The sequence below is a fragment of the Protobothrops mucrosquamatus genome, unplaced genomic scaffold (assembly GCF_001527695.2).
Source record: "Protobothrops mucrosquamatus isolate PMUCROS unplaced genomic scaffold, P.Mucros_1.0 scaffold5778, whole genome shotgun sequence".
Classification (NCBI taxonomy): domain Eukaryota; kingdom Metazoa; phylum Chordata; class Lepidosauria; order Squamata; family Viperidae; genus Protobothrops; species Protobothrops mucrosquamatus.
In genome coordinates this window covers 6,438-19,225 of record NW_015391625.1, presented here as the reverse complement: position 1 = coordinate 19,225, position 12,788 = coordinate 6,438, and the positions used below count along the sequence as shown (strand labels likewise).

At 45.6% G+C, this 12,788-nt stretch overlaps 1 protein-coding gene across 1 annotated transcript in view; it reads right to left on the bottom strand.

The window, feature by feature from the left end:
* CHAF1A (chromatin assembly factor 1 subunit A) overlaps positions 1–12,788 on the bottom strand; it is a gene marked incomplete at its 5' end in the record, with an annotated part of 22,985 nt that overhangs the window by 7,872 nt on the left and 2,325 nt on the right. The window contains 5 exons of the mRNA XM_015829298.1: positions 271–758; positions 2,901–3,159; positions 5,084–5,176; positions 7,725–7,805; positions 10,293–10,461. Of these exons, the coding sequence (XP_015684784.1) occupies positions 271–758; positions 2,901–3,159; positions 5,084–5,176; positions 7,725–7,805; positions 10,293–10,461 (1,090 nt within the window). The remainder of the gene's footprint in view (positions 1–270; positions 759–2,900; positions 3,160–5,083; positions 5,177–7,724; positions 7,806–10,292; positions 10,462–12,788) is intronic.

The following is a 12,788-nucleotide window of genomic DNA, read 5'->3' as shown; positions in this document are numbered from 1 at the left end:
AGATAGATAGATAGATAGATAGATAGATGTAGGTAGGTAGGTAGGTAGGTAGGTAGGTAGATATAGACAGGTTGTAAAGTTGGGTCAGTCACATGACTAGCTTTGCAACCTTAATTACCAGGCTCAGTTATGGCCGTACGTTGAGGACTGTGCCTTAAGTGAATTCGGGTCTGAGAGTCTGAATCTCCACCACAACTGCTAAACAAAACGTGAAGCAAAGGACGAGGGTGGCGCAGCTGGCGAAGGCGAAGCGGGAGTGGCCATCCTTACCTGCTCGGTCCCCGCAGGTCTCCTCATGAACTTGGTTATCGACATGCTTTGCGTTGACTTCCGTTTTGCGGAGACTGGGGGGGTCTGGGCTGCCGCCCCTCCTCCTTGCAAACCGCCCGCTTCTTCCCTGGCCACGGACGGAAGCTGGGTATTGTAGTTCCACTGACAGGGCACGGGCAGGTGCTCCTGGCCAAAGTTCTTCAGGACCTCGGAGTGGACGTACCAACACATCCGATACTCGGGCCTCTTCTCGTAGACGGAGTTCTCGGAGATGATCCTCTTCAGCCTGGCTTTGGAAGGGAGGGCGTTCTCCCAGGCCGGAGTCTGCCCTTGGGAGACCTTGGGGCTGGCATCTCCGCTGCCCAGGGAGGGGTCCGGACTGCTGGGCTCCGACAGCAACCCCAAGCGGCAACATTCCTGGAACTCCCGAATGATGACTTTGCTTCCGTTCACGTTGCCGTGGAGTAGCGGGAGCAGCTGGGCCAGAACTGCAATGGGGCGAAAAGCAGAATCTTAAGTCACACCGAGGGCGTCCCTGGTTGCTGGAGCCCTACAAGCCTCACTGGCCTTTATGGGAAATAGTTTGGGTTTTTAAAAGAGGCATTCTGGGACAGCCCAGGAAGAGAGCCAAGGGCTTCCTCTCAACCACACTCACTTTTACATGTGTAGATTCCTTCCTTCCCTCGTTTCTTTCTTTTTTTCTTTCTTTCCCATCCATTATCTGTCTATCTACTTATCTACCTACCTCTATCTATCTATCTATCTATCTATCTATCTATCTATCTATCTATCTATCTATCTATCTATCTATCTATCTATCTATCTATCTATCTACCTACCTACCTACCTCTATCTATCTATCTATCTATCTATCTATCTATCTATCTATCTATCTATCTATCTATCTATCTATCTATCATCTATCTATCTATCTATCTATATCATCTATCTAATCTATCTATTTCTATCTATCTAATCTAATATCTATCTATCTCTCATCTGTCTATTTACCTCTATACCTCTATCTTCTCTATCTCTATCTCTATCTCTATCTCCTCTATCTGTCTATCTGTCTGTCTGTCTGTCTGTCTGTCTGTCTGTCTATCTATCTACCTTCATCCATCTATCTATCTATCTATCTATCTATCTATCTATCTATCTATCTATCTATCTATCTATCTAATCTAATCTATCTATATCTCTATCTAATCTATATATTTCTATCTATCTAATCTAATATCTATCTCTCATCTGTCTATTTACCTCTATACCTCTATCTTCTCTATCTCTGTCTATCTATCTCTATCTCTCTATCTCTATCATCTATCTCTCTGTCTCTATCATCTCTATCTATCTATCTGTCTGTCTGTCTATCTATCTATCTAAATTAACAAAATAACGTGGCTGAGAAATTCTGGGAGTTGAAGTCCACAAGTCATAAAAGGGCCAAGTTTGAAGGCCCTTGCCCTAGGGTCACGTGATCAAAATCCAGGCACTTGGCAACTGGTTCGTATTTATGAAGGTCGCAGCGTCCCGGGGTCACGTGACCCCCTTTTGCGACCTTCTGACAAGCAAAGTCAACGGGGGAAGCCGGATTCATTGAACGAACGAGTTAACAACCTGTTAACCACCACAGTGATTCGCTTCACAATTGTCGTAAAATGGGACAGAACTCACTTCAGGACTGACTTGCTTAGGAACAGAAATTTTGGGCTCCATTGTGGTCGTTAAGTCCAGGACTGCCTGTATTGATATTGTGAAACTGATGGCTACTTTAGACCTTCTCTTTGACGTCAGGAAGTAAAATTGTAAGTCAACGTAAGAAACCAAAATGAACAATGTCTTATCCAGTCTTATCTTTAAGAAGAGACTGGACAGCCATTTGTCTGAAATGGTAATAGGGTTTCCTGCCTGAGCAGGGGGTTGGACTAGATGACCTCCAAGGTCCCTTCCAACTTTATTATTATTATTATTATTATTATTATTATTATTATTATTATTATTATTATTATTATTATTATTATGGATCATCGCACAGTCAGCCAGATGTTCAGACTGGATTTGGCATTTTTGTCTACCTATTGAGTCCTTCCCAAGGACCTGGGATGGGCAGATGTGGATGTTTGATGGTATTACAGATCTCATCGCAAGATGGAAGCAGTTCCTAGTAAGGCCGCCTTTTGCAATTGACTAATGGCGAATTTGTCAATGCCAACAGTGTTCAAGTGGTGCTCCAGTTGTTTTGGGATTGCACCCAAGGCGCCTATTACTATTGGTACTACCCTTGCTTGCTTTTGCCACAGTCTTTCTATTTCTATTTGTAGGTCTTTGTATTTTGTGATCTTCTCCAGTTCTTTCTCGTCTATTCTGCTGTCTCCAGGCTCTGCCACGTCCACTATCCAGACTTTTTTGTCTTTTTTATCGACAATTGTTAAGTCTGGGGTGTTATGTTACAGGTGCTTGTCTGTTTGAATTATTATTATTATTATTATTATTATTATTATTATTATTATTATTATTATTATTATTATTATTATTATTATTATTTATTATCACTGCACTTTCCACAAAGGACCCCCTGTTCTGGACAGGAAACGCCATCCTTTGTTCCCTCCCACCCGCCCGCTTACTTTGCTGGTCTTTTGTCTTCTTTTTGTTGCTTTTCTCGATCAAGTCTTCCTCGGCAAAGCTGGTCTCCAGGAAAGAAGCTCCAAACTGCTGCAGGACTCCCAGTTCTGCGGTGGTGACGGCGCTGCTCGGCTTGCCTTCCCAAACGCAGCCGATCTTCACCGGCTGCAAGACGCGGAACCTCTTCCGCTTGGTGATCAGCTCGTCCCACTCCTTGGCTTTCAGCTTTTGGCGAGCTTTGTGGTTTTCGGGATCACGTTCCTGGATAGGGAGGGAGGGGAGAGGTGAGTTGACTCCCCGGTTGGGAGAGTGAAGAGGCGGAACGTTGCGGCACCAGACTCGCGAAACAATAAAAGGTTTAAATCCACAACTTAATACGTGCTAAAGATTAAACTAAAGATTCAGCCAGCCTCCTCTAGCAGGTTATGGACATTCTCAGTCCTCCAGGTCATGGCTGTCCCAAAGGTGCTTTTTCTCCAAAGGCAACCAGGCTTTGCTTTGCCTCGCTTTGTGACCTTTTTTTTGCCACAGTGGTTAAGTGAATCAGCGCTGTGTCAACGCTGCTAACATCGGATGTTTCGCATTGACAACAGATGGAAATGTAGCCATCTTTTACCTTTTGCTTTTAGAGTTAGATGATGCTGGGAGGGTGTGTGTGTGTGTGAATGAGAGTCCAGCTAGACATAACAACACTGAACCTAGCGTGAGAATCAAGGTTATTGACATCAGAGCTGATAAAAAATTGGCAGGCTGGAGAGCTGGAGAGGAAGCCCATGCTTCAAACTAATTGGGGAATGTGATTTATGACTGTTAATTGGAGGAAGGAATTGTGTTTTGATTCTATGTGCCCTGGGGAGGGGAATTCAGTTTTTGGCTTCGATTATGCAGTGCCGATATTATGCTACTCAAATAAAAGATCCTTTAAGGTAAACAACGCCTCGAAGTTCTTTCGAAGAGTTTCATCTGTCTGAACCATGATATGTAGTTGTTAAGTTAGTCACATGGTTGTTAAGTAAAACTGGCTTCCCCGTTGACTTTGCTTGTCAGAAGGTCGCAAAAGGGGATCACGTGACCCCCGGGGACGCTGCGACCGTCATAAACATGGAGCCAGTTGCCAAGCGTTTGAATTTTGATCACGTGACCCTGGATAACAGTCGTGTGAAAAATGGTCATTAATTCCCCTTTTATTTCAGTGCCATTGTAATTTTGAACAGTCACTAACTGAACTGTTGTTAAGTTGAGGACTACCTATAATATTAGCCCCACGCACCCACAATAATGGTTGTGTGTGTGTATGTATGTATGTATGTATGTATGTATGTATGTATGTATGTATGTATATGTGTGTGTGTGTATATATATATATAACACAAACACACACTGGGCAAAATCCTATCATGTATCTGAGGCATGTGATCCACTAAAGCTTATGATTGATTTTTTTAAATCTTAATTGTATCCCTTGAGTCAAGTAGGGAAGCCCAATATATCTTCCTAAATAAGTGAGCTCTTAACTTTGGGTTGCAGCTTTTTGACAGAGGTCAATCCTGAGGGAGGAAAGCTATGGCAAATCTAGACAGCATACTAAAAAGCAGAGACATCACCCTGCCAACAAAAGTGCGTATAGTCAAGGCCATGGTTTTCCCAGTTGCAATGGATGGCTGTGAAAGTTGGACCACAAGAAAGGCTGAGCGCCAAAGAATGGAGGCCTTTGAACTCTGGTGCTGGAGAAGACTCCTGCGAGTCCCCTGGACTGCAAGGCGGTCAAACCGGTCAGTCCTGGAGGAGATCAACCCCGACTGCTCTTTAGAAGGCCAGATCCTGAAGTGGAAACTCAAGTCCTTTGGCCACCTAATGAGAAGGAAAAACTCACTGGAGAAGAGCCTGATGCTGGGAAAGATGGAGGGCAATAGAAGAAGGGGACGACAGAGAATGAGGTGGCTGGATGGAGTCACTGAAGCAGGAGGCGTGAGCTTAAATGGACTCCAGAAGATGGCAGAGGACAGGAAGGCCTGAAGGAACGTTGTCCATGGGGTCGCGATGGGTCGGACACAACTTCGCAACTAACAACAACAATAATCCTGAGGACTAGTACATTATCACCAGTAGATCAACCTCGACTAAATAGCTCATTTTTCCAGCCTCTTAGCCTTAGGAAAATCCCCCCCTTTTCTTGGGGACTTACTTCAATCACACCTTCGTCCTCCGAAAGGTATCCATGGGGAACAAAAAACCCATCGTCCTCATCTTCCTCTTCTCCTCCATCTTCTTCCTCATCCTGAACGACAGGAAAACAGGGACAGATTACCAAGCAGCTTTGGAAAAGCATCATTTTCTAACAAACAACTTAAATTGGGAAGGGAAAGGAATCTCTCTGTTGTGTCAAGAGAATTGTGGGTATTTGCCGTTTTTTGAAAGATATGCACCTCTCCCATTTAAGGACGCTCCTTTCCCCCTTCTCTCCTCCCCACCCTCCCCTCTCTTCAAGAGGTCTGTGCCGGCCTTCAGGCATATTAGAGCTTGAAGGACAGAGAAGAAACTGGACAGCCATTTGTCCGAAATGGTATAGGGTTTCCTGCCTGAGCAGGGGGTTGGACTAGATGACCTCCAAGGTCCCTTCCAACTTTATCATTTTATTTTTTTATTTCCAACTTCTATGCCGCCCTTCTCCCCACGGGACTCATTATTATTATTGTTATTAGATAGGTTCAAATTACGAGACAGCAGCAGTTGGAAAATCACAAATCAGAACTGGTTTGATTTGTGTGTGTTTTTCACACACACACACCCCCCCCCAGATATAATAGATCTTGATGCCAGGTCCACATTAACCATGCTGGAGAATCAGTTAAGGCCTTAGGCTAGAAACCAGGAGGCTGTGAGTTCGAGTCCTGCCGTAGGTACTAAACCAGCTGGGCGACCAGTCCCTTTCTCTCAGCCCTAGGAAGGAAGCAATGGCAAGCCACTTCTATAAAAAAAACCTTGCTGAGAAAAATGCAGGAACTTCACCAGCTGTCTCCGGTAACTGGACACAACTGAATGTAAGAAATCTTTCTGGCTATCACTGTTAGACATTGCTCCAATCATCTCCTTCCAGAGCAGACCTGGGCATTTTATAGCCCCCGGGCCACATCCGGCCCTTGGGCTGTCCCTCTCCAGCTCATTTGAGGTCAATAAGTAAATAAGTACTCCATGCACGCAATACAGCTGCATTGTTTTTATTTCAAAGGCAACTATTTTTTTTCCAATTTGTTTGTGAATCTGTGCTCACGGTACTCTGTCTATCTGTCCGTCAGTCCACCCATCCCCTTTTTACAACTTCAGGTTAGAGTCAGGGTGACTGGATAGAGCTGAGTATTTACTGGCCGGATATCCTTCCTGATGCCACACGGAGTTCGCAGCAGGTGTTTTTTCTTTGTGCCTTAGGAGAGAAATCTAGGTACTACCTAGGATTGAACTCTTGACCTTCCAAGTGGGAGGCAAGTGTCTTCACCGCTAGGCCACCACACTGCTCATACCTATCTATCCATCCGTCCATTATCTTTCTCTATCTATCTGTCTGTCCGTCCATCCATCTCTATCTATTATCTTTCTTTCTCCTTCTTTCTTTATCTCCATCCATCCATCCATCCATCTATCCATCCATCTATCATCTATCTATCTATCTATCTATCTATCTATCTATCTATCTATCTATCTATCTATCTATCTATCGTCTGTCTGTCTATCTCTATCCATCCATCTATCTATCCATCCATTATTATCTTTCTTTCTCTATCTTGTATCTATCTATCTATCTATCTATCTATCTATCTATCTATCTATCTATCTATCTATCTATCTATCTATCTATCATCTATATCTATCTATCTCGACCCATCCATCCATCTCTATCTATCTATCTATCTATCTATCTATCTATCTATCTATCTATCTATCTATCTATCTATCTATCATCTATCATCTATCTTTCTTTCTTTTTCTTTCTTCTTTCTTTATCTATCTCTATCCATCCATCCATTATCTATCATCTATCTATCTATCTATCTTTTTCTCTTTCTTCTTTCTTTATCTATCTCTATCCATCCATCCATCCATCTATTATCTATCTGTCTGTCTGTCTGTCTGTCCGTCCATCCATCTCTATCCATTATATTTCTTTCTTTCTTTCTTTCTCTATCTCTATCCATCCATCCATCCATCCATTATCTATCTATCTATCTATCTATCTATCTATCTATCTATCCATCCATCCATCTCTATCCATTATCTTTATCTATCTATCTATCTATCTATCTATCTATCTATCTATCTATCCATCCATCCATCCATCCATCTCTATCCATTATCTTTATCTATCTATCTATCTATCTATCTATCTATCTATCTATCTATCTATCTATCTATCTATCTATCTATCTATCTATCTATCTATCTATCTCTTTCTTTTTCTTTCTTTCTTTCTTTCTCTATCTCTATCCATCCATCCATTCTTTCTTTCTCTATCTTGTTATCTATCTTGTATCCATCCATCCATCTAATTATCCGCTCATCTCCCTGACAGAGAGAGTCTGTGTGGGTCCTATTGGTTTGCCCCCCCCCAACAGTCTGTTTCTGATGTGGCCCCTTGGGAAGATTAATTGCCCACCCCTGTCCCAGAACATCAAGACAGGGGAGCTGTGGATGGCCAATTTCCGTGTTTGATTCCAAATGTTGTCTTCAACGTTTCAATCACAAAACGTAGGGTGGTGATTTCCTCTCCCCAAGAGTTTTCTTCTCTTCGAAGGAGAGGCCCTTTTCTGCTTAGAGAAAAGGCTTAGACTTACCCCTTCGCTGTGAGAGAGGGACTCGCCCGGCTCCTCCTCCTCCCACTCTTCATCGCTCTCCACTTCATAGTCCAGCAGCTTCTGCAGGGAAAGAAGCAAGACAGTGGAAGCTCAGCAAGAGGGCTTCAAGGGCTGGGCAAAGGGGGTGGGGAGAGACGTTGGCTGAAAACAAGATTAACGACAAAGCAGAAACACAGAAGAGCTGAAAAGGATCCTAGAAGCCAGTGAACCCCAATATCCGAGGGGCTGCCACAAAAAAGAAGGGAGGTCCACCTATTCTCCAAAGCGCCTGAAGGCAGGACAAGAAACAATGGATGGAAACTAACCAACCTGGAACTAAAGAGAAACTTCCTGACAGTTAGAACAATTAACCAGTGGAACAACCTGCCTCCAGAAATTGTGGTTGCTCCATTAGCGGAGGCTTTTAAGAAGACGCCAGAGAACCATTCGTCTGAAACGGTGTAGGGCAGTGGTGGCGAACCTATGGCACGGGTGCCAGAGGCGGCACTCTGTGGGCACGCGCGCCGTCGCCCCAGTCCTAGGCCTTCAGCTGGGTTTTATAAAACCTTTTCGCTTTAGGCCTCCGCCGCTGTGTGCAAAAAAAAAAAGGTTCAATCAATCAGTCAATTTCAACTTCTCGCGGGGAAAAAAAAGATCTTGCAAAGTTGGAATTGATTGAACTTTTTAGTCCCACCCAGTCTGCCGTTACCACTGCAGCCACGCCCACCCAATGGGCCACACCCACCATGCCCACCCGGCACCCGACAATACGTAAGTGGGTTTTGGGTTGCAGTTTGGGCACTCGGTCTCTAAACGGTTTACCATCACTGGTATAGGGTTTCCTACCTTGAGTAGGGGGTTGGACTAGATCAGTGTTTCTCAACCTTGGCAATTTTAAGGCATGTGGACTTCAACTCCCAGAATTCCACAGCCAGCATTGCTGGCTGTGGAATTCTGGGAGTTGAAGTCCACATGCCTTAAAATTGTCAAGGTTGAGAAACACTGGACTAGATGACCCCCAAGGTCCCTTCCAACTCTGTTTATTGTTATTCAATCTGCTTGCTATAGTGCAAGATTCCCAGACCGGGGTTCTCCAAACTTAGCAACTTTAAAGACTTGTGCACTTCAACTCCCAGAATTCCCCAGCCAGCTTGGGATGCTTTCTTTCCACGTTAAGATTTATTCTCCTTCCACTGAGATCCCCTTGGCGATATTTTACCTGATGCTACACATCCTCACTGCTGCTAGATTGGCGTCTGCACAAAGTTGGAGGAATGAAGGAACCCCAACAGAGGAAGAGATACTATTATAAAATATTATCGTGTGCCGACATGGACAGGCTCACAATGGAAATGAAGGACAAGACTGAATCAGACTACTTCGAAATTCTGGGACATATTCTACTATTGGTGTGAATCAAGGAGGACTGGACTGTCTGGGTTATAGTCTAGTGCAGTGATGGCAAACCTTTTAGAGACCAAGTGCCCAAACTGCAACCCAAAACCCACTTATGCATTGTTTGGTGCCGGGTGGGTGTGGCCCATTGGGTAGGCGTGGCTGTGGTGGTAATGGCAGACTGGATGGGACTAAAAAGTTCAATCAATCAATTCCAACTTTGCAAGATCTTTTTTTTTCCTGCGAGAAGCTGAAATTGACTGATTGATTGAACCCTTTTTTTTTTTCTACACGGCAGCGGAGACCTAAAGCGAAAAGGTTTTATAAAACCCAGTTGAAGGCCTAGGACTGGGGCGACGGCGCACGTGCCCATAGAGAGGGCTCTGAGTGCCGCCTCTGGCACCAGTGCCATAGGTTCGCCACCACTGGTCTAGTGTTAAGATAGAAATACATATAATTTTAGGTTAGTAAATAGAGAAATAAATTAGATATTGTATAGAAAAATATACATGTGTATATAGAGATAAAGAATTATATGTAAGAAGAGGAACCAATTGTTAGAAATACTTACACTGGAATGTTACGTTATGTCCTTTTTTTTTTAAACTGTATTATAAATTAAAAACTTAGAAAAAAAACAAAAAAAACCATTGATATCCCCTTGGTCCCAGCAGCCTTTTAACCTGTTTGAAGAATATAAGGCAGGGGTAGGCAAGCTTGGCTCTTTTATGACTCGTGGACTTTAACTCCCAGAATTCCTGAGCCAGTATGGCTCAGCTTGGAAACCTCTCTTTTCCCTCAGCATGGCTGGCTCAGGAATTCTGGGAGTTGAAGTCCACTAGTCCTAAAAGAGCCAAGGTTGCCTACCCCTGATCTAGGTCGGTCTGTCTGTCTGTCTGTCTGTCTGTCTGTCTGTCTGTCTGTCTGTCTGTCTGTCTACCTACCTACCTACCTACCTACCTACCTATCTATCTTCTAGGTCAGGGATAGGCAACCTTGGCTCTTTTATGACTCGTGGACTTCAACTCCCAGAATTCCTGAGCTCAGCTTGGAAACCTCTCCCTTTCCCCTCAGCAAGGCTGGCTCAGGAATTCTGGGAGTTGAAATCCACGGGTCCTAAAAGAGCCGAGGTTGCCTACCCCTGCCCTAAGGGATGTAATGTTCTGAGCTTACCATATCTTTAGCCCAAGGGTTTCTGGGCCTTATTGAGGAAGACCTCTTGTTCCACGTGCCCCAGTAGGCAGGCCGATGATTCTCACAGAACTGCAGTAGCTTCATTCTTCCAAATTTCTTCCTTTCAGGCACATCTTCTGCCTGGCTGCTACCCACAATGACGACATCGCTGTTGAACCGAAAAACAGTGTGTTCAGTCTTGGATGTTGCCCACCGGGGTTCCAGTCGGAGGGAGAAGGGGGCAAGGGGGGAGGGGAGAGGGGAGCTGAAAGTCACCCTTGTGCTCCATTAAAACCAAGTTCCTAATTAGTGCTGCCGTATTTCCCTGAAAATAAGACCCAGCCGGAAAATAAACCCCAGCATGATTTTTTCAGGACGCTCGTAATATAAGCCCCACCCCAAAAATAAAGCCCCAGTTAAGATCGTCAGCCAGACGGACGCATTTAGTATCGTATTTTCCCCAAATATAAGCCCTAATTGGAAAATAAGCCCTAATGCAGACATGTCAAACACAAGGACCGCGAAGTGGTTCCATGTGGCCCGCGAAGCCATCCTGGAAACAGTGAGGGAACGGCCCCCTCTGCCTTGGCCCTGGCCCAGGCCGGCCGGGAGCCAATGTACAATTTTGTGGTGGCCATCTTGGCACTTGCCCTGGTGGACCATGCCTTGGCACTTGCCCCAGTCCCACCCTCTTCTGCCGGAGACCCTCAGATCTGTCCCACTCCCGCCCAAGCCCCCATAGGCACCCTTGACGCGAATGATGTAGACCTAGCCACACCCACCCAGTAGGCCACATCCACGCCCACCCAGTAGGCTGTACCCATTCTGGCCACACCCACCCGGCCCCTCAAGGGCAACCGCAATGCTGATGCGGCCCTCAGTGAAATTGAGTTTGACACCCCTGCCCTAATGTGTATTTTTGGAGCAAAAATGAATATAAGACCCGGTCTTATTTTTCAGAGAAACACAATATGATAATAATGCTTGACTAACAAGAAAATGACTTTTGTCCATTTCTTTAGAGAGGCTCCAATTAAAATTGAAATGGTGAATATCACAGATTAAAAAAAGAGAGAGCGAAGGTTAAGGAAACTGTGTCCTGCAAAGCGCTCCAGATCAAAGAGAAATGGGGAAGGGGAGGGAGACCACTGAGAGGGGAGGAGAACTGAAGCTTTCTATACTAGAACAGGGCTTTTCAACCAGTGGTATGGGTACCACCTGTGGTACATTGGCACCTGGCAGGGGGTACGCAGCCATCCTAGAAAAGTGGTAGCAGGGGAGGGGAACGAGCTGAACCGGTGGCAGCACTGCACAAGCCTGAGCGAGAGACAGCTGGAGCTGCAGGGCTGCCAGGGCTCAGTGGAAATGCCAGGATCAGCGCCAGGCTCCAGCTGGAGCTCGGCGCTGATCCTGGTGCTTCTGCTGAGCTCAGAAGAAGCATCGATCAGCCGGAATGTTGCAGCCTCTCCAGGGTCTTGTGATTTACATTCAGATGCTTGGCAACTGATTCATATTTATGACGGTCACAGTGTCCCAGGGTCATGTGAAGTGACCAAAACCTGCTGCAACCACCCAGCAGATGGGAGGAATAAAAACCAAACACCCCCCCACCCCACCCCCACTGCCAATCCTCAACAGAAATGCTTGCAACAATGAAAACCTCGGACAGGAGGAAGAGCGCGGGCGGGCGGGCGGGCGGGCAGGTGTCTTGCTCGGCTGTGGCTCGGGGGGGGGGCGCTTTTTCCAGTGCCATTGTAACTTTGAACAGTCACTAAGCAAACTGTTGTAAGTCAAGGACTACCTGTACTTTATCACTTTTTTCCCCCTTTTTTTTTTTGGTCATCAAGTTTTTGACCCCTTGCTACGCAACTGGTGGTACTCGGATGCTGCCATATCCTAAAAGTGGTACAATGGGTGAAAAGGTTGAAAAGCCCTGCCGTAAACCGCTCAGAGAGGGCTGTAAAGCACTGTGAAGCGGTATATAAGTCTAAGTGCTACTGCTATTCATTTGTGTCAGGTTAGAGAAGCCGTGATGCTCCAAAGGGAGAAGGCGGCAGGTCTCCTGGCTGGCCTGTCCACCCGAAGCATCAGGGCCTGGGGTGGAATCAGCAACTGAACTCGGGGGTGGAGTTAAGAGAGTGGCTGGCATGGAGTCCCTTTGAGGAGGAAGCGATGGAGACCTCGCCCTCCTTAAATCCCAGGAGCGCTTATCTGGTGGCGCAGAGAAGCCGGGGTTAGAATGCAGCATTGCAGGCTGACTCTGCCCGCTGCCAGCAGTTTGATCCTGACCGGCTCAAGGTGGACTCAGCCTTCTCTCCTTCCGAGGTGGATAAAATGAGGACCCAGATTGTTGTGGGGGCAACAATAGGCTGACTTAGTAAACTATTTAGAGAGGGCTGTAAAGCACTGTGAAGCAGTATATAAGTCTATTTGCTATTGCTATTACCCTCCCTCCCTCCCTCCCTCCCTTCCTTCCCTCCCTCCCTCCCAGTGGTT